At 39.8% G+C, this 27,932-nt stretch overlaps 3 protein-coding genes and 1 long non-coding RNA gene across 5 annotated transcripts; 2 read left to right on the plus strand and 2 right to left on the minus strand.

Moving 5' to 3' along the window:
- Positions 1–12,628: 12,628 nt before the first annotated feature.
- Positions 12,629–13,628, minus strand: gemin7 (gem (nuclear organelle) associated protein 7). Its single transcript, XM_088427934.1, has 2 exons — positions 13,507–13,628; positions 12,629–13,341 (listed from the first exon to the last, which is right to left on the minus strand). Exon 2 carries the CDS (start codon positions 13,325–13,327, stop codon positions 12,935–12,937), a length of 393 nt encoding a protein of 130 aa, XP_088284060.1. The 5' UTR covers positions 13,328–13,341; positions 13,507–13,628; the 3' UTR covers positions 12,629–12,934.
- An 898-nt stretch (positions 13,629–14,526) lies between these two features.
- On the plus strand, positions 14,527–17,774 carry LOC148415779 (potassium channel, subfamily K, member 13). The gene is made up of 4 exons (XM_088426999.1): positions 14,527–14,863; positions 17,094–17,288; positions 17,400–17,512; positions 17,590–17,774. Exons 1-4 carry the CDS (start codon positions 14,527–14,529, stop codon positions 17,662–17,664), a joined length of 720 nt encoding a protein of 239 aa, XP_088283125.1. The 3' UTR covers positions 17,665–17,774.
- On the minus strand, positions 16,452–18,972 carry LOC148415780 (uncharacterized). Of its 2 annotated transcripts, none has more exons than XR_015867150.1 (3): positions 18,503–18,972; positions 17,411–17,697; positions 16,452–17,280 (listed from the first exon to the last, which is right to left on the minus strand). It is a non-coding gene; the product is annotated as an uncharacterized LOC148415780 (long non-coding RNA). The 2 variants fall into 2 exon arrangements; XR_015867151.1 differs by lacking the exon at positions 18,503–18,972 and adding an exon at positions 18,099–18,198.
- On the plus strand, positions 18,767–27,388 carry calm3a (calmodulin 3a (phosphorylase kinase, delta)). Its single transcript, XM_088427000.1, has 6 exons — positions 18,767–19,001; positions 22,892–22,922; positions 23,314–23,457; positions 23,938–24,044; positions 25,101–25,236; positions 25,702–27,388. Exons 1-6 carry the CDS (start codon positions 18,999–19,001, stop codon positions 25,728–25,730), a joined length of 450 nt encoding a protein of 149 aa, XP_088283126.1. The 5' UTR covers positions 18,767–18,998; the 3' UTR covers positions 25,731–27,388.
- Positions 27,389–27,932: the final 544 nt, after the last annotated feature.

Here is a 27,932-nt window from a genome sequence, read left to right on the forward strand (position 1 = left end):
TCGCTCTCTTTCTCTCTCTCTCACACTCTCTCGCTCGCTCTCTCACTCACTCTCATGCATTTGCTCTCTATGTTGCCTTTGCTGCCTCGTCAATTAAACTTTTCCTCGTTTACCTTTAATTACACATAAGTTTAACCAACTAAACAAGCATATGACATGAAACAAACTAATAATTTACGCAGAGATTTTCCCCGCCCTTCAATAACAAACTCACCTGCTACGTTCCAATAGCGCCATCGCTGCGGGACAATGGCTCCTTCATTATAAATACGTGGCCCCCATAAGTCCAAATGGGATTCGGCTATAATAAATAATAAAACCGAATGTATGAATGGATGAGTCAGCGGCCTGTGAAGTCAGAACAGTTTGCGTTTGTGATTGGATGGAAGAAGGGGACAAAAGAAGGTAGGCAGTTCTTTTTCACTATTAGACAGGAGATGCAAGGTGCATCCGTCCTTTCCGGAATTTGTATTCATAGAGTTGGCCCATGAGCAAACGTCTCTTTAGGATGCAACGTCTCACACAGATACGCAAAAACCTCCTCGTTTATCACAGCAAACACACACAGGCGCACACCAAAACACTTGTCACACACTCACATTGTTTTCCCTGAGAAGACATAATGTTATCTGCAGACCAATTAAGCAATATACACTGCAATTAATGTATATGATAACCACATTTGGTCACAATCTGCTGATAGTCCCATCCCATCCATGCTATTCTCCATACAATAACCCTAAAAGTCACGCAAGTTGGAAAACAGTGACATATTTTGAGGAGAAAAAAAATGCTTCAAAAGCTAAGCAAGCAATCATTGCTCATCTAAAATAGTGGTATTTACACCAAGAACTACCTTGCAAAATCCTTGGCTGTCCAAGTACCTCCAGAATGACTAACACTAAAAGACGTTTAAAGGCCCAAGCGTAAATCAAAAATTTTCAAAAACCAAGGTAGGTTTTTTTGTACTAAGTACCATCTTTCTACGAGTACAAGTTGAGTTTTCTTCTCCTCATTTTCAAACCCCATATTAGGGGGTCCACTCATAACCGCATAACTCAAAACAGACCATTATTTTCCCCACATATATGTTTTTGAATAACAATAATTTGAATACGAAATAAGTATTCAATATATATAAGTAATATATATATATATATATATATATACCTAATTTTTCCTGCGTGATATTGTAGGTATTTGTACATATTCTGCCCACTTATTATGGTTCATACCTGCGCTCTGTTACCTGTTTATTGTTTATACCTTGCTCTTTGTCTTAACTTAGTATTTATTTTACGACTTTCGCGTGGACGGTAAGAAGATAAGAATTTCCTTGTACGGAGAAACTTGTTTCTTCACTGCGCACACGACAATAAACACTTTGACTTAAATAACCGACAAAGTTTTGTAAAAACAGTACACATGTATATGTAGTTTAACAATAAATTTTTTTTTCTATTGTATTCATCTGTAAAAACAGAAATATATAGTGTTGTGTCGTATTTTTACAGTTACAGTGATTTCATGTTTTTTTATATTTGAAATGAAAAATTTGTGTATTTTCTTGTTTTGTTTTTGTTTTTTTTTTACAGTGGAGGCTGACTCAAATGTACTGTTTCAGCTGGCTAGTTTGTTTCTTAGACCAAAATTTACAGGGAGTGATTTGTTTAAAATCCATCATTTGTAGAGAGGAAAACAGTGTACTGTTAAGGACAGTTTCATAAAGCACACTGTAATATATCACCATTTACTGTCAGCCTCTTATAAAAAGAACACATTTATGACTTTCAAGCTTAATTAAACGGCCATACCATTAGTGAACCTATGTCCTCACTCATCGCGTTATAATTTCTGAAACAGAATCAGTTGAAGTGATATTGGACAGAGTGGGCAACAAGGTGAAAAATGTGGGTCAAATATATAAAAGCATTAATAGCAACTTGACATTCTTTCACATGTGATCTGCGGCTATACTGACCGCTGCCTCCTCCTCCTTCAAAATGAGAGGCGCTTCCAGCCTCCACGTTTCCCATCCTCTGGAAAAGACGTCTGCTGCTTTGTCCCGCTGACTTCCGTTGACGGGGGTGGAGAAACTTTTCAGCACCCTCTTCGCAAGTCATCCATCGTTGCTGCATCCTCGAATGAAGTAGAAAATCAAAATCAATGACACACAACGTTACAGAAGACATATTTTTTAAAACGAAAGGCTTCAAGCCTTTTCACTGTAACATATCACATACAAACAAACAGAAACACAATTAAAACAAGAGATGTTTGTTGTAGTGAAGACAGTGCATATGCCCCAAATGTACTTGAGTAAGAATATACGTCAGCACCGCATCTTTTTGGAATTGTACGCCAGAATTATCTCATCCCAAACTATCATTGTTCATTATCCCGTTCTTCATCCTTAAATGAGCTTTTTCTCAAATGTACCAAATTGTATCATCACAAGTCAGCTGATTTTTAAGTTCCCAGGTAGGACAGGGGAAGATGCGGGGCCATTTTCAAGCAATGGTCAGCGTCCAGCCAAGGAGCTACACTCTCTGAAATGTGTCTAGTTAAAATACCCATAAGCTCTCAATGTGCAACAACGGTCCTATCATGTCACAGCCAAAAGAAAAGGAGAGCTGCATTATCCTTTGTGTTTGATCATGTTTCACATACACACAGTGCATGCAGCATTGTGCATTTTAGTCGTATTAAAACCCACTGCAGTAGCCCATTTAAGACATCTTTGGAAATTTGCTGTGCATTTTGCTGGCATTTGTACTTACAGATGTAATAACCTCTTACCCTGTTTTTTCTTCCATTGGTTGGCCACTGCATTGCATTACATTACATGGTGAGATTTTTCGACAGCTATTTTGTCTAAAGTGCATTACAGCATTGCATCACATTGGCATTCGCGGCCCGCTTTGTCACGCTAATGGAGGATTTCCTAGCAAGGTGCCAAGCAAATCATTAGAGGCAATTAGTTCAGTCTGCGGTCCCAGGGGATAGCGTCATTCCAGCTAAGCTTGTGAGTTTATTTGAAATAACATTTCTTAAAAAAATACTAGGATATGTATCGCATTTAAATGTATTACACATAAGTTAATTGAAAATGCCCAGTCAATGACAGTAAATGCAGTTCTAAGAGGTGAAATGACAATGTACTCCACATCAAAGTTAAATACAACCAAAATGGACTATGATGGGTCCTTTGAAAAGTAAAAGAATAAACATTTTTCACAATTCAAAAGTTTATCACAGTGATCGTTTTTAGATATTTTACATTTAATACAGAGTAGCAAATAAACAATTTGGGGACGATAGTATGAATGTAAAATTTTGCTTGGCACACCTGATGATCTCACATGGCATACTTATGTCCCACAACACATTTGTTGAGAACTTTGTCCTTATATAACTAAGCTAAAAAAAAAAAAAAAAAATGCCTGCTAAGAAGCAACCAGTCAGATCTGCCATGCTCACAGATATTTCTCAAACAAATTTTGGTCCGCTAGTTTACATCAGTTCTGAAGTTTTATGATAATCGTTTTTGTGATTTCTAACTCTTTCGTTGGAAGATAAATGATTGCAAACAAGGCTGTTTTGTCCATGTGCCCTTGGTGGACAACTAATTGCTTGGCGTCACATACACAGCAATACAACAAGGTTAGCGGTTCGTCATTGCACCTTGCTTTTCATGCTGCGAGCACACAGCTTCTTCCTCTTCCTGAGCCAATTAAGCTGGCCTCTCCCGCCAACACATCGCCCCCTACAGACTGTTTCTAGAACTTCCAATACATCTCACTCCCTGTGCACAAGCGTAGGATTAGATCTGAGACATGACGCAAATGCATTTGCACTAAATGCACACCGTTGTTTGCGTAATTTACGGATACAATGGAGATGAACTGTTGTCTCATTTGTCGTGTTTAGCCAAAATCCAATTGTCCCACAGAGGACTGCATCACAAAGCAGGGTGAGTCATGACAGCAAAGTACCCCAATAGCCACAAAATGAGCTGATTGATGTTGCAACACTTAAAGTGATTAATTCCCTTAGAGAGGAACGTGATGTGCCTCCAAGCCATTGATTCTTAGATTAACTTTTTCATGAATATGCCTGAAATTTGTAAAATTCATATACATACATAAATACATGCATGCATACATACTGTACATACATACATACATTTATTAGGCTCGCTTACGTACATTCAGAGGCTGCGGACCATTGAACTCCTGCCAAACTTTGATGTTTTTTGTAAGTTTTCTGTTTACTATTTCTTTTTATTTGTGATGTTAAAAAAAAAAAACACTATAGCCTAATGTTTATTCTGCAGCTTACAACGATGTCAGGAGCTAGCTAGCAGCTAGCATGCGAATCAGTCTAAATTTTGACTCAGTACTCCTTTTGTCTACAGTTGGAAGGAGGCCGTGTTTGCATTTTTTAATAAATAACACCAAAAATAAATTTTAGAGCTCAACCTCCGTTGAGCTGACATGCATCACCGCCCAAATACTTTATTAGGCAGACCAACATATGTTCAGAGGTGACGCAGTATTTCATTGTCATGAAATTTTGATTTTGGTTGTCAATTTCACTTTTTCTATTCCCTAATATTATGTGTGATGTTTTAAGAAAAAATTAGGTTAATATTTAATTGGAAGGTAACAAGGACATCAGCAGCTAGCTAAATGCTAGGCTAGCAGCTAGCTTGAGAAGCTAACATATCAGTCTAAATCTTTACTCACTACTCCTTGTCATAGAAGACAAACAAATGGACTCAGATGCACAACACCATAAACATGTCCAATACTACCAGTGTCCAAAAGTTTATGTTAAACATCAAGATGTTGTATTAGTTTTATTTTATTTTTTTTTGCTACTGCCAGCAAATAGAGCTCTCCATTACTTTTAGACATATCAAAGCCCAGAGCTTAGGAATGACTTTGCAAACAAAATAAAAATAATAATCATAATTGAAGTGGATGATTTGTGAGGGTTTTGGCCGGGAAGGACGAATGGATGTCTGAAAGCAGAGAAGGAGACAAAGACAAAATTGTATTAATGTACTCATACAGAGATGTGCTCCAGTAGAATTAAGTACAAAGACAGACAGACGCACACACAAAATAGCACACACACAAAAAAATGTTTTCATTCACCAGCTGACAAATTCCACATTGAGTTTTAGTACTGATAAGATGTCATTCCTTTATCCTGAGCTCAATGTTTGTGGACAATGATAAGGAGCAGTAACAAGGACCACAATTAGGAATTAAATACCGTATTTCCTGGAATAGCAACTAGCGCAGCTAAATCACACAACTACAATTTGTATGAGATGGCTTTTGCTATTTTAAATGCATTCAAAACATTCTGTACTTTTACGGATAAACATGCGGTGGAGAAAACCCATACAAGCATGGGGAGAACACGCAAACTCTATGCAAGGTTGTAGCCCAGACCCAAACATAAAATCCCCATGACTGTGAGACAGATATGCTAAACATTAGCTTACTGTACCGCTCAGAAATTTGCCTAAATGTTAAGTACTACTGTATATTGCAATGTTCCTTAGTTACAGTTTGAGGGTTATTGGCACACTATTTCGGTAATATATGTTTTTTTTTTTTTTGTTTTTTTTTTTTTTTACTATAAGAATAGGCCACTTATTCTACAGTATTTCCCTTACTGTGTCCATCAGTGTTTGCATGTACCTTTTCCTGTAAAGTACAGTTTTGCAAATGAAATTAAACGTGTGTGTGCATGTGTGTGTGTAAGTGGTAAGTAATGACAGGAAACTGACCTTTCATGTTGACACAATCTTAGCCAGACAATTTGTCATTTAAACTAAACAAATACACCAGGCTGTGACCCACGCAGGACACAAGCAGCTGACCTCTGGGACGCATTCAAAGGTAACTCAAGGCCTGTGTTTATTGTGAGCGACTTACGGCAAATCATAAGCTTTATTTATAGGTCTACTGTCTGCTTGTGTGTCTTATAGCTGCAGATGTACGAGGCCCAAAACAAGGTAAGCCTCCGTGAACCAGCTGAGTGCAGGTGTGGTCCACCGTCTCTGCGGGATACCGTGAAAATGCATTCCCAGTGCAACATGACTTTGGGCAAATAGTAAATTTTTATACCCTGCATTGGTAAAGTCATCATATGAGTCCATGCGCTCTGTTGATGTTTATGTGTGTGTCAGGATGTAACTCTCTCTATACATGTGTTCTCATTGATATCTGGAGCAGGGAGAGGATCTTGAAGACTTAACAGAACAAAACATATACTAAGGACACTAGGTATGAAAAACCTTCACATAGGAGGCGAAAAAGTGGGAAATGTTGGTTTGTTTTACTGTTCATGTAGTGTATAGAAATGTGAAGAAAAAAAAGGAAGAACAGGGGAATTGTTTATGCATTGCTAGCAGTTTGCAAGCTAAAACAGGCTCCACTTGTTTTGTAGCATCTCTGTTTATGTAGATTCAATCTGCAAGATAACATCAGCAAATAATCTCAGGCTGCATTAAATCAAGATGCGGCTTTTCACATCTGGCCCAGCTGTAAACACTCGTAAGTGCTACGGCTGGTGGGAGTAACAACGTTTTTCTATCCAAGTGAGCATATAAGTGTGTATTTTCTACCCTTCTATCGCCCAAGAACTCTGAGAGAAGTGGTTGAAACCTTTGCTGCCTTTACCAAAGTCACCACAGAAGTGTTTGAATCCAGAAATCGATCTTGTATTCTAATCCGAGTTAGGTTCTTAACCTTGAAAGACTTTATACTCCCAAAAAGATTCTTCTGAACTGAATATTGCTGTTACTGTCACCTCAGAACACGTGATTAAAGTCCAAGTGGTCAGATTATGGCTCTCTACCATCTCCTGTAAAGAGAATGGCAATTGCCTAGGTTTGCAATGGGTCTTGAGCTGACTACCGATCTTAAAGCCAAGTCTGGATCCAAACATCATTATCTCTGAAATACAGCATGCCCTTACAGACTGAAATACAATCCTACTCCCACTTTGCATTATATGTTATTGAGAAGTATGTAAATTTGAACCAGTTGATGGGAACATGTTCAGGGACAACCTGAATTGGAGTTTAGTTGGAGTTTTTACACCTTTTCAAAATAACTCTGATGTATTCGGATTTGTTACAGACTTTTCTATCAGCACGTAAGCCCCTTTAGCAGACCCCACCGCCACCCCCACTCCATTGACGTCCACCACCGTGTCCACGTCTTTGTCCTCTCTGTGTGATAGAGTGATATGACAGTAGAGAGCAGACAATGTCGGGTTACCCTGCTAATATGGGAAAGAGGACGGAAGCATCCTGGGCGGGCGGGCTGGCTGGTGGGCGGGCGGGCGGGATGGGGAGCGTCCCTCCGCACTTCGCTGTGTGGCGCAAGTCTTGCTGATGATTCACCAGTCTGCACGATAAAAGGTTGGCGACCCCAATTTGAGTAAGGCAAGGAGGACGAGAAGCAGAAGAAGAAGGTAGATGGGGAAGGGGGATAATAAGGAGGAGGAGACGTGGATGCCTACGTCAGAGGCACTTCCTAATAGGCAGATGTCCTTGTCCCTGACACAAGTAAATCACGTCTCTTGGGGAGAAGAATAAAAGATAGAGAGATTGCTGTCTGGTGATCGGGAGCGCGGGCTTGGGACGTGAGCCCGTGTCTAAGTGGAATCAGAAACAATTAATTCAGCCTCGGTATTCTCAGTTGACGTAGCTGTTTTGATGATGCGAAAGATGGGAGCGAGCAAAGTGACGCAGATTAAGTGATTTAAGATGTGTGAGGGTTGCGTGGGCGGAGCAGCGGGGAAAACAGGTGAGCTGCAGAGAAAAGAAGGAAGAACAATGGAAAAGTACTGGCGAGCCTTCTTGTAGGTGGCAGTTGAGCGATGCCGTTCACAATAAGAAAGGATTCCACAACCACTGCCACAACACCTGTCCAACACCAGATGGAGTTCTTTTTCCTTCTCTCTAATTCAACGGCAACAATCTGCTTCAATGGTTACAATAAAAGCACATTCAAGGATCATGATTTATTCACCAGAGTTTGTAGTGGCTTGCCATTGAGTAGAAATGCACTACAGCATATGTGGCTAGCTAAAAGTAACTAAAAAGCGGTCAAAAATTCAAACAAGCCATAAATAGTCATTTTGAGTCGAAAACTGATCATCAGGAGAATCAACTAAATAAAAACTGTCGATGTTTAGGGGCAGCACAGTTTCATTGTCCGATTGTATTCAAACCTGAAGTACTACGATAAATGTTTCTCAGTTTGGCGTGTAACACATTACTGGAGAAATTGTATCTGTTTACTCATTCTGAATATATTGAATTGTTAAACAACAGGGTACATTTTTGTGGAGGTCACATTTTTAATCCAGCTCTTACACTGAATTTTATTAGATTATGCAACTTCATTTATTAGTCTTACTCCATATATAAAACTGTCTAAGGCCATGAATGTTACGCCCCAAACTCAAACTCCCAGGGTCCATACATAATCATCCAAGTGGAGGTAGAACGTCAGCAGCTTGACCGCATCACAGATAGTCATAAGCGGCATCTTCCTGTGTTTACCGCAGCGGGACAGGGAGTGGTTGATGATGGGGTCTTAAAGACAAATTAAGATAACTTTAATGATCATTTAATTGGCAGTTCCCTTCTCCTCCCTCATCTTTATGTGACTTCCTGTCGAGAATGAAGCTTGACGTGCAGGCGGCATCTTCATTGTGCAGCACACGTAAAACTTGCTTAGCCAAATCATTATTTATGTATAAGAATTTATAAGGAATTTTTCATTTATTTTGCATATATTTAGCCTATTGTGCGTCATTCTGTAAATGCTGTTTTACGATGAGAAAATATTCTTTGGTATGATTGTGCAAATGAAACATAATTTCCATACTTAAAAATTGTGGTCGCACATAATAACATAATGCCAGTGTTCCAGTGCGCCCACACTCCTTCTTTATCTCCCCGGGCTGCTGGACGCAGGAAGTGAGGCTGCCACATTGCTCCTGGCCCTCACAATCATTGGAGCACCTCCAACATTCCCCGCTGATAGCTGCTCAAACAAGTCTGAGGACTAACAGTGACTAAGCCATTCCTATTGTGGTGACCCCAAGCTGGCTGACTTGAAAACACCATTCAACAGGCCAGTACGTCACCGTTTTAAACAAGCAGCCTCAGAACTTGACCGTACTGTACATTTTGAAGACATTCAAGACATTTTTAAGATCACACTGATCAAATAAAAGCCGTGTAACCATCCAAGAAGCCTATCCCAGTTGACTCAAGGCAAACGGCAAGCTGCACACGACTGATCCGCACAGGCAACTATTTAGATTAAACGCCACATAGTTACAGGATGGAAACTGAACCCATAATGTCAGCATGGAAGATGGACCAATGGGTTACTTTAAAATCAGTAACTTAAATAGCTAAACTGGTTTCCGGATGTGGCAATATTGCAGTGTAAAACAACCTAGCAGTACCCTGGTAAATATGATGATATATTTTCACCACCTACAGGAGAGACTACAATAAGGACAATTTTATGGTGCAAAATTGCTCATTTAAAGTCCTCAATTTACTCATATCATCCCTCAAAGGCAAAAATCAATGGGCCTATACAGAATTGACGCAATAGCTAGCCTTGTTAGCTTGCCACAAATAGTAACTAGTCACAAGTAGCGAAGGAACGTTGCGATTTTCAGAGATGGGCAGTTCGTCAACAAAGGACTAACATTTGCAGACAGATCGCTGAATGACGTACACATTTTAAATACAACAAAATAAGACTTTTGTCCATGATTTTAACCTCTCAGTGTAATCATCGCCACCTCTCACCTGATATAATTGATAATGATATATCACAGTTAAATTTTCCATATCTCTAAGAAATAATGAAATTGCAATATACTTGAGAGCAGGAAAATATAAACAGATTTATCACACAGCAAATATAAATGCATCCAGGAAAACCTGTGTGTTAGAGCATAAGTATAAAGCAGATATTATTAAGAGGAAACAACAGCTACACTTTCTCCTGTGTTTGCGCTATGTTTCAGAGTCATGGTTTCAGGAACAGAAATGCATACTGTACACAAGCTTGCTCAATGAATACATTGTACAGGCCTAAAGTCAAAGGCAACGTTTACAAACATGTATTAAGAGATTGTTGTGTTAGTTTACTGAGAATCAACAAAAGATGGTAAACTAGCTTATTTTCCAAATGACCTTATATGGTTTTATCCACTCTTGGAAGTTATATCATTTGGTCTAGAGGTCTGTGAAATGTTATAAAGAAATATACTAAAAATAAATTCAGCCTGAGGTCACAGTCCAGTTATTTCAGTCTGGATTTGGGCGAAGGATGATGAAGTGCTTTTGAAAGTTATCAGACACGGGCCAGGAAGTGTGAGAGCGAGGGCCACAAACAGGAAGGAGTTTGAAATGTGCTTCCTGCCGACCGGCTGCGCGCACAGGTCAGATTCCTTGGACCATCACGACTGACCAACTGTACGCCAACACACACACGTGCAGTGGCAGAGATGTTTTTCCCCTGAAAGTGGGGACGCAGGAAAGTGTGAGGAGATAACATTCAGACAGTGTCTCCCGGCATGGTTACAAATAGAAGTTGCCATAATAATTCAGCTCACGCTTGTAGATGATTAGCACATTGCTATGTGAATAGTGCATCTGAAATCGATCTAAAACCCCAATACAGATTTTAGAATTGTTACTTATTCATTTTTCTCCCACTGAATGAATTGTGGCAACATTATCAGACTGTTTAATCGCATACAACACCTAATTAACAGCATATGATGACGTAATTTAACTAGGAGATCCACTCAATGCAGCACACAGATTCACACCACTCGTGGTTTTCAAACTGGGGGGTGCAAACCCTTGGGGGCCCGGCTTTATGTTGGAGACGCACCGGGCTACCATGAACTTCTGACTATATTGGTAAACACAATGGTGTATTTTTTTTTTTTTTAAGTAACCAGTGTGATGAATGGAGTTATGTTTGTTGCTCATGTATTTGTTGATTTCCAAGGAATAATGGTGGCAAGATAAGCATAAGCAAATATATTGAAAAAATTTTCAACTGAAAAAAGGAGGCATGCAAAAAGTTTGAGAACCTCCGTCCTGTAGAAATGTTAACCACATAACAAACACACAAATCAGAATAAAAGGAAGTCAAGTTGTCATTGACTTTTACCATCTAAATACTTGTGCACATCACCACTTGGTATGCAAATATAATGGACAGCCATCACGTGGTGTACATGAGTACTCGTCATGGAGGTGAGAAGTGACAGTGTCTGAGGCTGCTGCCCACACAACAAGCATGTCTGCGTAAATAAAATTAACCTTGCTCGTCCTTGAGGGGTTCCTGATTGAATCACCCCCCCGATGACGTCATTTAAGTCATATTTCGGATTAGGGAGGGCGAAGAGGAGGGATGAGTCACTCCCTCATTGATGACTGTCTCCATTGAGTGGTCGGATAATTCAGGTGCACACACACACACACACACACACACACACACACGAATAAAAAAAAAAAAAACAGGCGAGAGAGGGAGAGACGCAGGCGGAGCACGGCCGCCTAATGGCACTCAAATAAAATGACTTATTGGAACTCGCAAAATACACCTTTTAGGAAGATTAAATAGTATTGATGTCCCCTACTCGTCAGACTGGCACAACAATGAGGAATCCCGCAGCTCACAATGCTATATGACAGATGTGTTCTGGCATCCATTGTGGTCAGTGTTTAACTTGTTTACATTACAGGGAAAAAATAAAAAATAAATCATGCAACTTGTGTTTAACAGTCAAGCGGTGGAGGTTTTGCTTTTTAAAGGGAAAGTCAAGTATTTTTTTTTAATTATTAACATGATCTGGAACCCCTACCAGTCTAATCTTTTGTTTACCATTGCATTTGTGGGATTTGAATTAAGCAGAAAAATCCACTTTTTTCTCCCATATCTGGGGGCAGCCATTTAGTCACTTTGGGTCGACAAAATTAAGGAGGCGTTCAGAAATTCATTCTGACACTCAAGTATCTACAACTCAAGCGGTGTGTTTGGAGATGAAGTGCACACTCCCGTTTCATTGATTACAGGACCTTATAATAAAGTTTCGTGGGACTCTGGTAACAAATAATTACAGTTAAAGTTGGCAAATGTCACATGACAAAGAAAAAAGGTATGCAATGATTGGTCATTGAGCCCTGAGCAATCATGATGTCATTTTCAATTGATAGCATTTGCCAAAATGGCTGAGATGGATAACGGGTGGATTTGCATGCTCAAGTAATATTCCACAGGCACAATATTAATTAGTGATTGTGGATTAAACATAATTGAGAAAATAATTGACGCCTTTTCATATTTTTGCCATTACACAGTAGTAACTTATTAAATGTTTAAAATTCTTAAGCCAAACTCACTAAACCTCCTTACATACGGAACATGCATTGGCAGTGTTTTTACTGCGTTTAAAAAACAACCATGAGTGATGAAAATTGATAAGCACCCCTACATGTCAGACAAACAGCCCATAAGCCCCAGGAGAGAAAAAAAAATCCTAACGGTCTGCTGAAAATGATTTATTTTCACAATCGTGCACAGTATCTTTGTTCAAATGCACTAACAATAACAGCACAAATAAACATACAGTACATAGGTGTATTCACTTTGTAACATTTTTGGTAGGTGGTATGAACAAATCAACTACAAAAAAAAAACAAAGATGTAAGCAGTCTGCCTACAAAGTCACCTCGATAGAAAAATATGCGAGTATGGCGCCATCTTGTGTCAGAAAGAAAGTAGTACTGTACTTTTAGGTTGCTGAAAAGGCAAAGCCAACCACAACGTCCGTCTTGACGTGCGCCGGAAGTTCACAAGTCAAACGTGTATGAAATAACGTCTTGGCATCTGATGAGCGCTTCCTTCTGCACGCCTAAGGGAGTGTGCAGGTCGGAAACCTGCAGGTTGAGCACGTCGATGTCGCAGCATCCGAACGTGGCATCTACGGTCACGTCGCCGTGCATGTGGAAGCTCACCTTCTTGTCGCGGGTGGCCAACAGACACCTGAGGAAGCGCTCTCGCAACTGCGCACGCGTGTGCTGCTCCCTCTCGAGCTCTTCCGGGTTTGCGCTCGCGCATGACGAGAAGGAAGAAGTGATGGACGTGGGACAGAGAGCGATGTAGCGAGGGGAATTGGGGTCGAAGCCGCGGCTGTGAGGGTCCGGGCCTCTGGGCAGACGAAGCACGGGCACCGGCGTTGTCATTCCTCGAATTGGGACTTTATTTATAAAAGGAAAAGGACGAGTAAAAGATCCACGGGTCATGTGCTCCCGTCGTATGTTTCTCAAAGTAAAAGCCACTTTTAAAGTGGTGATAAAACCACTATACAGTCATAGACAAACATTGCATAATAAAACTCAAATAAGCGTGTTTTAACACTTACCGACTCTACCCTGGTGATAGCAACTTCCAAGTAAAATGGTACATTACACACAAAACCAACGCTGCTGGGTCTTCTTTTGTTGTAATTTATATGCGGCTTCGGGATTAGAAAGTAAACTACTGCCACCGTGCGGGTGGAAATAAAAGTGCCAGTCTGTCAAAATGGCTTGTCAAAATGAGTAATAGAAATGCTTGCCGTTGGATCAATTACATTTCTCAGAACTTACTTCTGTAAAGTAATTTCAGTACAATACAATCATTCCAGTAATTTGTGTAGCATCCATTAACTCTGTCACAAGTTGTTTTCGTTTTACCTCTGAATGGTCACTTTATGTCTGGCCATTTTTTGAATGCCACCTAGAGATTTTTGTGACTTTTAAGTGTAACCCTGGTTCAAAAGCACAAGTCTTTAATGACGATTTACTGCTCTCCCATTTCATACAATGTCACTAATTTTTCAGGTACTCAAACATCACTGGACAAAGTGAGTACAGTACATCATGTTAGAGGGAGTGATCACAAGTGGGGCAAACTACTAAAAACACCTATCAGTTGAGGGGTAGTTGTACATCAAACATATTCAATCAAAACTATAAATACTGTCTAAATTGTATTTTTATTATCATGCCTGTCTCTCTAACACAGCTACGTGAGAGGTTGAGCAAGTGAGCATAACTTTATTGCTGTGTGTTACTGTGTGCCGTGTCTATGTGTGTGTATTTGTGTATCCATGGATCTGCATCAGCAGCCTCTATGTTTATGGACTTAACATGTTTGTGGCTCATAAACGTAGAGTAAAGACTGATTATTGAGCTGGTGATAAGCAGGAGCCTACCAACAAACATCATTAAAGTCTCCCTTAAAACCATCTGCACAAGCTGATGTAACCAGAACACAATTGGATATGGGAGTTGTTGTTTTAAAATCAAGAATAGGTTTGTTTGATGTGAATGTGCATGTTCAATGCACTATATTTTTCCGACTCATTGAGCAAATCAGTCTTCAGGATTTTTTTTCCCCAATGCCACTCAAGAAAGATTCCTGGCCTTCTCTGGCGTCACCAAGTGCGGCTACTGCTCGCTTCATCCTCCTCGGAGTGCTCATTGCCCTTTACATGCTGGCTGGCGCTGTCTTATTTTCTTCTTTGGAGAGATCAGCGGAAATTATGGCCCGCCAGCATTGGCAAAAGAGACTAAGGGACTTCAGTCATGTGCATAACATTAGTTTGCAAGATGTGAAATTTCTTTTACATCACTACGAGGTGGCCAGGATGGCGGGGGTCCGTGTGGAACGAGGCAGAGCTCTGTGGGACATTCCGGGAGCTTTCTACTTTGTGGGGACTGTGGTGTCCACGATTGGTGAGTTCAGAAGTCCAGCAGTTCAGATAATTTGGACATACAGAATAGTTGATGATAGCGTATTATGATTGTACTCATTTGCTGTCATTGACGGCTGGAAATGTCAAATATCTATTTTTTTAGGCTGGAAGTAAATATGTCAATGATTTAATGCTTGTTAATGGATGTTTTTTTTTTTTTTTTATAAATCATGTCTACATTCAATAGACGGTCATCATTGTCTAAAAGTTTTTTTAACTAACTTACCCCATCCAAACACATAATTCCACCCTGAAACCACAAAAGTGAAAAAAATACGTTTTTTTAACATTTCAAAATAAAGGTTACACTGATGGTCAGTCATCACTCTTACGCTCTAAAGCAAAACTCTAGCAATTAGATTCAATTTAACAGATTATTTCTACCTAATTAGGTAGGAATCTTGAGTGACATTGATTCAGTCACGCCCACACCGGAGGTGTTTCAACCTCCACGACAGTTCATCAATATTCCCCCCTGAATCCATGAGGGACAAACAAGTCATTTAGATTAAAGTTAAACAAATTCGATCTACAAAGATCCATTCGTTGCTTTATGACTATTTTCACTATCTTTAGACTGTCACTGTGGAAACGATGAAGCAGGAAGCATTATTGTCCTTTTTTTTGTTTTTGTTTTTTTTAACCACTATTTCCATGTTACTGACATTTAAACATGTAACTGTGAGATATGTAGTGTTCCACAATGGTTCCAATGATTCAGTCAGTGGCATTTAAAAATAATTTCAGTGCAAGTGAAAACCACTCATTTCTGAGCAGTCAGCTTGCATGAGCAGTTGCATACCTGTGTGTGTGTGTGTGTGTGTATGTGTATATATACATATATACATATATATATATACATATATATATATATATATATATATATATATATATATATATATATATATATATATATATATATATATATATATATATATATATATACACACACACACAAACACACACAATTAAAATTAAAATTGTATCTGCCATTATACTCAAAGTGTTTGTCCTGTTTGGACTCTCAAACAAAGAGTTATTGTTCCATTCCACTTACAAGGAATGTGTATGAATTGATTTCTGTACATCTCAATGTGACTTTCTAGTACAGTAATTTGTTTTGGTCTCTAGCCTGTAAAAGGACCAATGATCTGCAACCCATCTGAAACACTGAAGCTAGGAAGTGTATTTTGCCCCACTATTCCTGGATTATTATTTCATTAGTTTATGAAATTCCATTGTACAATGCATACGTTTAAGCCATTTAGGGCCTGGTGTAAATTAAAAAAAAAAAAGCAGCCCTAGACTATAAAGCAGAATTATAGCTCCACTTTTGGCTCATCAGACCACAGAACATTCTCCCTGAAATTCTGCTTTGCCCCTTGTCAATATGTATTTTCAACTATTTCTGTTGGATCTGTTTCAATTTTTTCATGGACAATTGTGGGGCTTTCATTTTGGCAGTGGTTCTCAACCTCTTTTCATGATTTACACCCTATATTCTTTCAACCAAAACCTCGTCAGACCATCACAAACGTTTTTGGGTGAAAAAATAAAACCTAAAACATGCTGTGCATATTTTATTTAGCAACTTCAGAAAAGGAGGTAATTGCTATGTGTTCCAACTAATTTGCTCTTAATTGGAAAACCTCACGTTCTCCTTGAATAGATTTCATATACTCTGTCCCCATTTGAAAACTGTTATTGTACAGGATCAACAATATGTGAAACTACAAACACATTTTCAGGGACTTAAAGGAATACTTTACTGGTCCAGCTGTTTTCAGCAGTACGAAATAACTACCGGTACTTTGTGTACAATTATACCATTTGATAAGTAAATTCAAGTACAATTACTACCTGTAAAAATCAATTTGCCACCTGTTGACTGACAATGACATCACATGTGCTCAGAGCTTAGGTAATGACCAATCACAGCTCAGCTTGTGATGTCACGTGACCACACCCAGAACAGGTGAGCCTTGAATGGTCATCCAAACTTTGAGCACTTCTGATGCCACTTTCAGTCCACAGCAACTGTTGAAATTAGTTTTTAGAGATTTGTCAATTAAAAATAATGGAATTTGATCAACTACACGCAATATATTTACTTTTTTTAATTGCTGAAAATGGCTACCTACGCAAAGTATCCCTTGAAAACACCGTCTAAATAAACGTCTTCTGTACAATGATGCCTTGTTTCCCGATAGGGTTTGGCATGACAGCCCCATCCACAATTGCAGGGAAGGTCTTGCTAGTATTCTACGGCTTGTTCGGCTGCCCGGCCGCCATGCTCTTCCTCACTCTTTTCCTGGAGAGAGCCACCACGCTGTTGAGAGTCGTTTTATTCTGGTGCCACTCCAAGAGAATCCAACACAGCAGATTGGAGTCCAGAGGCTGTCAAGGTGGCCGCAAAAATGAATGGAAGCCGCCCACGTACCATGTGACAATGTTGCTTTTTGTTGCCGTCATGGTTGTCGCGTGTGGTGCGGCTTCGCTTTACTCTGCCATGGAAGGGTGGACGTACCTGGAGTCTCTCTACTTCTGCTTTGTGGCCTTCAGCACGGTGGGCTTTGGAGACTTTGTGAGTGTCCAGAGGAAGCAACACGAGGCGATCCGAGCGTACCAGGTGGCAAACTGCGTTGTGATGCTTCTCGGAGTGTGCTGCACATACTCCCTCTTTAACACCATCTCTGTGATTATCAGACAAGGACTCAGCTGCATAATGAGGACACTGGCGAGGGCTTACAGTCGTTTTCTGGAACTCCGCTGTCTATCTGACTGTGTAGGCTGTCCACATGCAAGGAATGCCTGCTGTTGTGATGAGACCAAAGTACAAACAGTTTGTCATGGAGTACAAAACAATGAATTTAGGACTAATTCACACAGTAGTAAGGAATCACTTCCTAATATAGTCATTTGAAATCTTTGAATTAATCTTTATTGACCAAGTTAGCAAAACACAAAAGGATTTGTCTCTGGTTTGGCTGGTCCTGAAATGGACCTGAGATTCCTGATGGCCACCATGTACCTGGATAGGCCCCAAATGACTAGTGACTCTACTGAGACATGCACAGTATGGAACGAAATGAAAAAAGATTGCATGTAAATTAAATATATGTTGTCGAAACAAATTTGTAACTTTGACTACAAATATTGTACAATGATTGAGGTAACTTCTATATTGTACTACTGTTGTTCTTATGGTTATTTACCTAGGATAACACTTGCAGCAATGTGGCTTTAACTTGAGGCTGACATCTGCCTACATGGTGTGAATGTCTTGGTTCATATATGTTCATTTAAAAAAAAAAAAAAAAAAAAAAAAATATATATATATATATATATATATATATATATATATATATATATATATATATATATATATATATATATATATATATATATATATATATATACATACATACATACATACAATATTGTAATTGTTACTTTGCACTGCCTATGATCAGATAATTTACTGGGATTATATTTCTGGAACATTCTCTTCAACTCTTTTTTTCAATAAAGATATATATTAACATTTTATTGCATATTGTAATACATTTAAGTACACGGCGAAATGTTGACGGGGTGCTTATGGCTTGATTATGTTTACCAGTTAATAGTATTGTCAGTTTTAATCCTCCATACAGCTCCATCCTCTTTATGGCGTGCTGGGGTGGTATCATTGCGCATAGCGGTGTTCTAGTGCAATATAGACCCTCTTTGCTGGTGAAATGAAACGAGCTTAAATTAAAATGTACCAAAGAAAAATTAACTATTTAGATTTTTAAAGTACGCCACGTTAATAATGAGGAGAATTTTAGGACGGTTTTTCACACCGCGTGGAGGTCAAGCAATGTTCGGGCGGAGGGATACATTCGTCCGAGTGGAGCATGACAGGCCGGCGTCTCTCGGTTGAGGTTTCCGGGCAACTCCACCGCAATAACGGTCTACTGTCTCAATTGAATCCCAGTCGCATACGCGAATAAAGCCGAATTAGAATAAACTACTCTCGGGAGACTGCGCGTCATTGAGCTATTTTACGTCTCAAAGCTACAGCTTGACGTTTTTTTCCCCCCCTCCATCTTCGCGGAGCTTGAAAAGTCAAAATGGTGAGTACCAGGCCAACTACGTGGTTAGCTAGCTTGGACATGAACGTGGATAGCACCCGATATTGTAGCCAATATATGAAACTGCCTTCGATGGGACGCTATTACTTCTGAGTAAATCGCATTAAAGCTCGTCGTGTGAATTAACATTTAATCCTGTTTTTGGATATACGGTATATAAAATGTGTGTGTGTCTTTTTTTAATGAGCTTAGCTAGCTAAAAAGGGCTGTTCCTATCTGGGCTTTATAACGACCACTTACGACTGCGTGTAATCAATATTGGATGGTATGTTTCGATCTTCGCTTCGTTTTATTTGAATCATTTATATTTCTGTTGCTGAAGCTTCTGCTGCGCACCTTTTATTTTGTACAGTGTAATAAAATTGACGCCGCATCCACGGCGTTGCGGCGTAATAGCTCGCTAATCATTTCCATGATTTACAAAGGCGTTTAATCATGTGCTGCACAGGCGTTTTTCCCCCCTTTTTTTGCAGCCTCCTCGTAGCTAAATGTGTCCGAAGGAGTGTGGGCGTGGTGGTGCGAAAAGGGTCTGCTAAGAATAGATCACCCGGCCCCGGTGTTATCTTGAAACTCATCTCGTCTCTTCTAACCTTTCGCGAGGAGGCAGATGTATAAAAACGTTCGCGAACGCTTTGGTAAATGGTCGCGCAATAAGGCGCCTGCAGCCGTAGCAATCAGCTCGCGCGGGTATGCATCAACAGAGGGTTGTGGATCTACTCTGGCATGCGCAACAAGCGTTAAAAAGCGTATTCGCCACCCCAATTGCATTACATAAGAGCACTGCCCACAGGTAGTCGTGTGGTGGTGTGCTTGAGATGCACGTTCAGACGGCGTGCTTCCTGCGCCATGCCGTTAAACCGCATTCTGCTTCCACTGAATGAGCCTCCATGCCACCCCCCAGCCCCTTTCCTCCTGTGCCACCCATCCCATCCCCCCTCCTCCCCTCCCGCTTCAACCAAGCCATGCTTGGCGCAGTAGGCTGTCATCATCTGCAGTGCACCCTTCACAATGTGAAGAAACTCATTCGGAAACGCCGTCAACTATGCCGCCGATATAGCCAACTTCTCCACTTGTTTCATTTGATCAGATCACTGCTATTTACAAAGAAAATATATCGTTGGCATTGGTTTGCATTGTTCTTACTAACCGCACCCCCTACGTCCAGATGACTCAGACAGATTGACTTGAAGATGCCGTAGCATCCACCTTCAGTAGGATGCACTGAAAACACTTTTTTTCCCAGAACAAGTAGGAGGACAATTTGATGGTCTTCTTGATAATTCCATTATGGCTTGCTCTTTTGATGAAAATGTACTTTATTTTAAACAAAAATATAGGGCAAAAGCAGATGTGCAAACATAAATATATTCACAACTATCAAATTAACTATTTTGATTATCAGCTATTGACCTTGTTTATCTTTTTAAAAATGTCCAAATAGTTTGAATATCAAAATCTAAACACTGAAATGAAAGTGGAGTTTTCTTAGTGTTTAATCAAATCAAAACTTGGGCTCAAATTCGGGAAGCAATAGGTTAGGGTAGCTGAATCTTTAATTTTTGTTTGTGAATTTAATTCATTGTCTGTGGAATGTACCGTCCTCTTAGGAAGGTATGGAAATTGAAAAATATTGTTTGATCCAATCCATATATTATTTGAAAAATAATTCAAGTCTTAATCGATTGAAGTAATAGTTGCAACCTTAGTCAAAACACTAACTTGTTGAACATTACACAATTCACTCAACTGTATCATTTCTCAGACATGTGGCCAAATGTAAAAAAAAACACACAAAGGGGAAGCCATGCAAAAAATAAAATAAAATCTTTATAATAATAGTATTATATGCATCTCCATTCAAGCAAAATCCATGTTTTTTAATCCATGTCACGGGGCAGCCATTTTACGTCTTATTGTCAACTGAAAATGACATCACAGTTGCTCAACGCTAATGATAAATCACAGCTAAGCTCACAGACATTGCATGACTGAACTCAGAAAACAGGTGAACTGTGATTAGTTGTTACATGAGCCCTGAGCAACTGTGATGTCATTTTCAATTGACAGAAAGTGGAGAAAATTGTTGCCCCTAGAGAGTGACACAGACAAAAAAACGACGTAATTGTGTTTACGAAAGTAAATATGGTCATACTTGTTCACATGTCAGTGAAACAAGAGTACGTCACGTCATTATGTTATGTGATGTTATGTTGTTATAAGTTGTCAAATATTTGTGCTCTAAAAGTTTATTCTCAAAATGTTGCATCAGCCTGTCTGTAGCATTTTGCAACGTGTACTATATAGCAAGGCTTGTTAATATAGACAATGTGTAATTATCTTTATTTTGTGTTAGTTTTACTGTCAAGTTCAACTGGGAGTGTCAAACAGCTTGAAGCAAGCACACTGAATTGAGAACTGTTTACTATCTGCTAAACTGCGCATTGCACCCTCAGAGAGGGCGGAATAGTGTAGGACATGACAAGCTGGTAAAGGGTATCTGGTGTCATGTTATCGGAGGATTTTTGTGAGGCTACGTGCAGGAGTATTGTAAGGTAAAGAAAACGCATTGTCTCATTTCCCTGAGCTTTTGGACACATGAGAGATGACATTTTCTGTTAGCCATTCCCCGATCAGGCTGAAATATAAAATTCCTCAGTGCTCTTGGTGGAACTGAAGTTCACAAACAAGATTAAATACCTCCATATTTTCTTAGGGTCATTTGTAACGGAGGCCCCCCTTTCCCTTTTCTGCAACTCGTCCCCTAAAAATGAAAAACCTTTTATTATTTTTTTTAACAATCAAAAATATATCTTTTTATGGTCAGGCCTGCTTTTCAAATAAACCTGCGACAAAAATTTGCGTTTACTTCCTGTAATCTGCTACGTCAGCACCTCCAAATATGGTCCCACTGGCTCTTAGGCTCTGTGCAAGCCGCTGTGCAAATCTATCACCTTGAGGAAGTGCAGTGTGAAAGCTGATTACGACTTTGGGTGAGTCCAGGTGGGGTACACCCTGACTTGCACTGGTCGCTAGCCTATCACATGGCATGTATAGACAACCTATGGACGATTTAGCGCGTTTTCAGTAAACCTTATCATGGAACTCAAACGGTTTTGAAGTAGAGGATACCCAAGTAACGGGAGAATTCACGAAAAAAAACGTGTCACATATAATGTGAAATTGAAAAGTCCCTTTTGTCCAAACATGATTGTAAACAAGATTCTTAAAAAGACAAACATTTAACATGATTAAAAATAAAATATAAAGTGAGCCCACTTCAGATGGTCTAATGTTTGTCATTGAAACTAGATGTTGAGCAGAGCAGCAGGTACACTCAACATTGATAACAAAGTGAACGTTACAGGGTTTCAATTAAAGATAAAAAAAAAAAGGTGCTTAGTGGCGGTAATCTTTGGTGTGCTACATAGGCGACCCTATTCGCGTCTCACTAATTATAGCAGACGTTGAGTATTTCGGGCAGTGGCGTATTTATACCCGGTCCTCATCACACTTTCGCGGCTTTAACTGGACACGCTGTCTGACTTGCTTGGACTGGCCAAGTAAAGACCTCACACAGTTACTGACCTCCGCATCAATTTTTTAGTTCAGGCAAGGCACACTGCTGAGATTTTTCATAAGGGGGTCCTACGCAAAATTCAATATCCGTGTATGCTTGTATCAAAAAGAATGAACACCTTTCTTCAACTCGGTCAGAGATGCAATTTGTCTATGAAATATCGGTACTCTACTGAAATATGGCAAATGGATAAAATGTGGGAGTTTGTGAGAATTGTTGTCGGTCATCTGGCATCTCTTTTCAGTGAAAGTGAGCCAGCCGCTAATGATTTATCAATGTCGTCTTCTGTCAACAGGCAGACCAGCTGACCGAGGAACAGATTGCAGGTGAGTACATAGCGCAGCCGTGCTCTTAGCTTTAGCAGCTCTGAGGTGACAGAGAGATGATCGACTGCAAAGGATAAACACATAGCCTGCGGTTGTCACTTGGTATTCTCTGACAAGCCGCTTGACATCATTCAGCCAAAGCGGAAATCAGCAGGGCTGAATCATTCTCCTCTGCAAAAACCTCACATATTTATTTTGGAGTCAATGCTAAAAATTCACCAGCGCTTTTACTCAGGCATCCTTCCAACATTCATTTATTTAAGCATTTTAAAGAGTTGAATGAGTCATAGACACACAAACGCACGCACATGATGGCACCGTTTAACTTTGCATGCTCTCTTACTACTGCGAGTCTCACGGCGAGCCTTTTGTATTAATTGTCAACATGCAGAGTTCAAGGAGGCGTTCTCGCTCTTTGACAAGGACGGTGACGGGACCATCACCACCAAGGAGCTCGGTACTGTCATGCGTTCCCTAGGCCAGAACCCCACCGAGGCCGAGCTGCAGGACATGATCAATGAGGTCGATGCGGACGGTGAGGAGGAGAGCAACGCATTTGAATTTGAGCTTCTGTGTGTGACAATACTCGCAAAATGAATGGAATTAGGCTGCTTCTACACGTTTGTAATCATGGTTGCCACAATTGAAATAAAATGTCATGTAAAATAATTGTGGTTTTCTAACAGATCAGGTTGTGGTTAATTCTAAATAAGAATTGGTTCTCCTTTCATTTTCTTGTAACCTGGTAAAGAAATACTATCAATTCAAATGAAATCACTTAAAAGTAAGGCGTTTCCTTCACCAGTTTAGGTTACTTCACTTAAATACCCTGCACCACTAGAACTGAAGTGTTACAATTTTATTCGTAATCTGGAGTTACCACCGTCATCTTATTCTCAAGGATATTGTTAAAAAAAAGATGAAGACTTTTGTCTGGCTTGTTAAGTGTAATGTTTGTCTTGTTTTAATGTATATTTTCAAATGTTCATGGCAGTTGCTATTTGTGCCGGGTTAGGTAATGGGACAATTGATTTCCCGGAGTTCCTGACGATGATGGCGAGGAAGATGAAGGACACAGACAGCGAGGAGGAGATCAGAGAAGCATTCAGAGTCTTTGACAAGGTCTGGAACACTGAAACAATTGCCACTGCATCTTTTATGTTTTATTTAGTTTTTATTGTGTTGCCTTCAGACTTTTTTTTGAACGACAATGGCTGATAGCAAGTTAGTTAGGCGTGAAGGCTCTCTTTGAATTGCTATGTTTATTATTCAGACAAATGAATTGCCTCATTTGGGGGACAACATGTCTGAAAACTTGTAAAAGAATTCATTTTGTCCAAATGGAAATGTCATTTATACTTTCGAGCCACCCTCCCAAAAAGTAACCCTGCCAAAATTGTCATTAAACAATTAAAACCACACTTTTTAAAAACATACAGTACAGTAATAAAAAATGTAACAGAATGTGATAAAGAATTTAATTCTCCATGTCAAGTGCCCATTGATTAGTGATGCTCCTTTTAGTGTGTGTGTGTGTGTGTGTGTGTGTGTGTGTGTGTGTGTGTGTGTGTGTGTGTGTGCGTGTGTGTGTGTGTGTGTGTGTGTGTGTGTGTGTGTGTGTGTGCAATGGCCAGCAGGAGGCAGTATAATACATGTTTTACATGTAGAGTTCGTTTGTTCTGGATGTTTTGTTGCGCCGTTTGTTTTTATATAGTAATTATTCAAAGGATTTTGACCGCCCCATTTTGACTGTAACTTCCTTACTCTCGTTTATAGTGTTTCCAATATCTTGTTTGGATTCGGGTAGCGGACTTACAACCAAGAAAATCTTGGTGCAGATGTTGATCAGGGTACCATTGTATGTGTATCTTGGTAAAAATGTTAGTCCACAGAAGTCAATTAGGAGTTCCCCTTTGAGCCCGGGTAGCCATTCCATTGAATAATGTCAGCATTTTTCATAACAGGATACAAGAATAAAAAAGTCTCAATGGCCGAAGGTTGAAATTAAAACAAAGACAGCCATTAAACGAGAGTTCTGCACTAAGGACTAAGTACGGCTTGCATTGTCAGTAGTATGAGCGAGTGTTTGTGAACCCCCCCACCAACACACACACACACACACACACAGTTGAAATTTGGAGCTGTGATGACCGCCATGTTTGCATGCTCCTTCTGCAGGACGGCAACGGTTACATTAGTGCAGCAGAGCTACGGCACGTCATGACAAACCTGGGGGAGAAGCTCACTGACGAAGAGGTGGACGAAATGATCCGCGAGGCCGACATTGACGGCGATGGTCAGGTCAACTACGAGGGTAAGATGTTCCTTTTTTGTTATGCTGATGGTATCACAGACTTTATTCTGCACAATATATTGCACTGACCTGTCATGATGGTTTGAAAGAGTTCAAGTCTCTTTCAAGCAAAAATAAATGTCAAATGTTAGTGTTAACAAACCTTCCCCACTGGCTTTGACCTTTTTCCGCTCCGTGGCAACGAGTTGCTCTAAAGCAGCCATAATCAGCCAGGTCCAAATGTTGGTTGCTGGACCAATTTTAGGGCCAAACCTTTTTTAATGGGCACCGTTTCAGCCCCATAACTATCAAGAAAAGTGAAAGACCGGTTTACTGCCATAGCTCTGCATTGAAGTACATTGCGGTTCCCATCTGTGTGCATTTTTAACGATTCTAGACAAACGTGTATAACTTATTTCAAAAGAAGTATCTGAAATCACCACACACTTTACCTGCTAGTGTGCGCTTGTGTTTTTTGTCTTTCAGAATTTGTCCAAATGATGACCGCCAAGTGAAGAGAAGGCTGATTTTTCTCTTTAACGTTGCTTGTCCTCTTAAGATCACTGTCTTTAAGAACAAAAAGGAACATTTATCAGCTGATGAAACCCCCTTTTTAGCCCCTAAAAAAAAACAAATCAAACATTACATGTAGAATTTGGCCATTTGTGCGTAATACATCCAAGTACTTCTGAGGTATCTGTTTAAGCATACACCTACAGAATAATCCCTGAAGAAGTTAATGGACCAAGCTTTAAGAGGGCCAACGGCCTTTTACTTCCGACCAAGATTCTGCCGAGTCACCCAGCTCATGAATAATTTAGAGGAAAGAGCCGCGCTGCCACTGCAAGGGGGGGTGGGATAGGAACCGATGGCGCCGATCGCTTTAGAGAAGTCGGTCATTTTAAAATCTTTTCGCTTCCACCCAAAAAAACAAAACAAAAACAACCTTGCCTCTTTACTAGCACCAGTGGCGATTCTCTCAATACCAATTTGACTTCTTGCATGCAGCCGTTCTGTGGTGGTCTCCTGTCTCGACAAGGTGGTTCTGATCCCATCAGAGGTAGTGGTCAGATATTGTACACAGTGGAGGTATATACTTTCATATATAGCTATATATCTGTAAAAAAAAAAAGTGTCACTATTGGTTATTTCAAGAGCAACTAGTTGCAGTCTGTGGTGTTCATTGATGCTTGGTTGGAAATGAGCATTTCAAAAGTTTGGCTTAGAACATTGATCGATCCACTACGGGGTGTTGTTTGGAGCGGGTGGCTTTGTACGTTGCCGTGGCAACCGAGCGAGACGCTACCGTGACGTATTGCTTGAGGCTGATTGTTGTGAAGACGCTCCGGAGGACTGCTGTTAATACATCTGTTTTGCAAATTGATATCCTGACGATACAATATTGATGTAATGCTTTCTAAACGTGTTCTCAAATATTTATGTATTGATCACAAAATATCTTGCTCTCTCTCTCGCTCTTGCTCTCTCTCTCTCTCTTTCTCTCTCTCTCGATATATATACAGTATATTGGTGTGTCGTAAAGTTTGCATTGCCTGTTGTTATTGTTGTTGTAGTAAATGGCCCGTGCTCTGTTTTCTTTTCGGTTTTGAAATGTGCCATAATGCTTCCCAAATGCCTCAACATTCTCGCAAGATTCTGAGAAAATTCTATGCGTCTACGGAACTCTCACACTAGAAGACATCAAATTTTGCACTCGGTATTAATCATGTGGATATTGCAAAAAGAAAAAAGAAAAATCTGACCGCTGCGATAACAAGTGGCGTTTTCTTAATTTCTCGTCTTTTTTCAGCTGTTCCATCTTCGGTTTGTAGTCCAGTGATTTCTACTCCAAAACTGCTTGCTTGTTTAACTCAACGGAATACATTTACTGTCCTGTATATTTACAAATACCTAACGTAGTCGGCCTGTTCTAATAAAACACGAGGAAGGGTTGTAGCAATTAATCGGACCGGTTTCAGCATTTAAACAGTTGAGGCGAGTCATCGTTGGAGGGATTGAAACTTAATACCACTCCGAGGCATTTTAATCAACAACATTTGATTCTGATATGATGAAGTAAACGGTAATGGACTTGACTCCTGAAGGTGTCTCAAAAGATGTAAAGATGTGATATATTTTCCATTAATCAATAAACTGAATGAGCTTTACTTCACCTTGGTCTCCTATGTTGTGTTTGGGATTGGATTTTTTTAATCCTTTTTGTTCCCTTTAGATAACATGAAATTTATTGTGATGGACTTGTTTTGTATCAATATTAATGGATTGACACATCAACCCGTGACAAAAGGGTGAAAAGAATTCTCACATATCAGCATGGTCTAAAAGTGGTAACTTAAATCAGCAGAACATTTTATTGAAGACATCTTTTACTCTTTTTAGAGCGTCTAAAATAACTCACTGTTCCCTCCATTTATATATTTGAACGAATAGTTCAAATAACACACGTTCAAACGTGTAATAGAGGACCAGCAGGCTCTATACTTAATGTTGGAATAGACGATTTACACTTAACAAGGCTGAGTTGTCAAGGCTCTTATTTTGAAACGTATTATCGCAACTTCATGTGCACTCAGTGGATTGACGCTAACTGACAGCACCGGTAATCCGGGGAGGCTCTCCAAATGCTTTGTTGCGGCTACATATGTACTGTATGGTAAAATCAGTGTCAAAAAGACGCATGCGTGGTTAATAATTCG

Source organism: Hippichthys cyanospilos, chromosome 11 (genome assembly GCF_059441005.1).
Source record: "Hippichthys cyanospilos isolate Australia breed blue-spotted pipefish chromosome 11, RoL_Hcya_1.0, whole genome shotgun sequence".
Classification (NCBI taxonomy): Eukaryota; Metazoa; Chordata; class Actinopteri; order Syngnathiformes; family Syngnathidae; genus Hippichthys; species Hippichthys cyanospilos.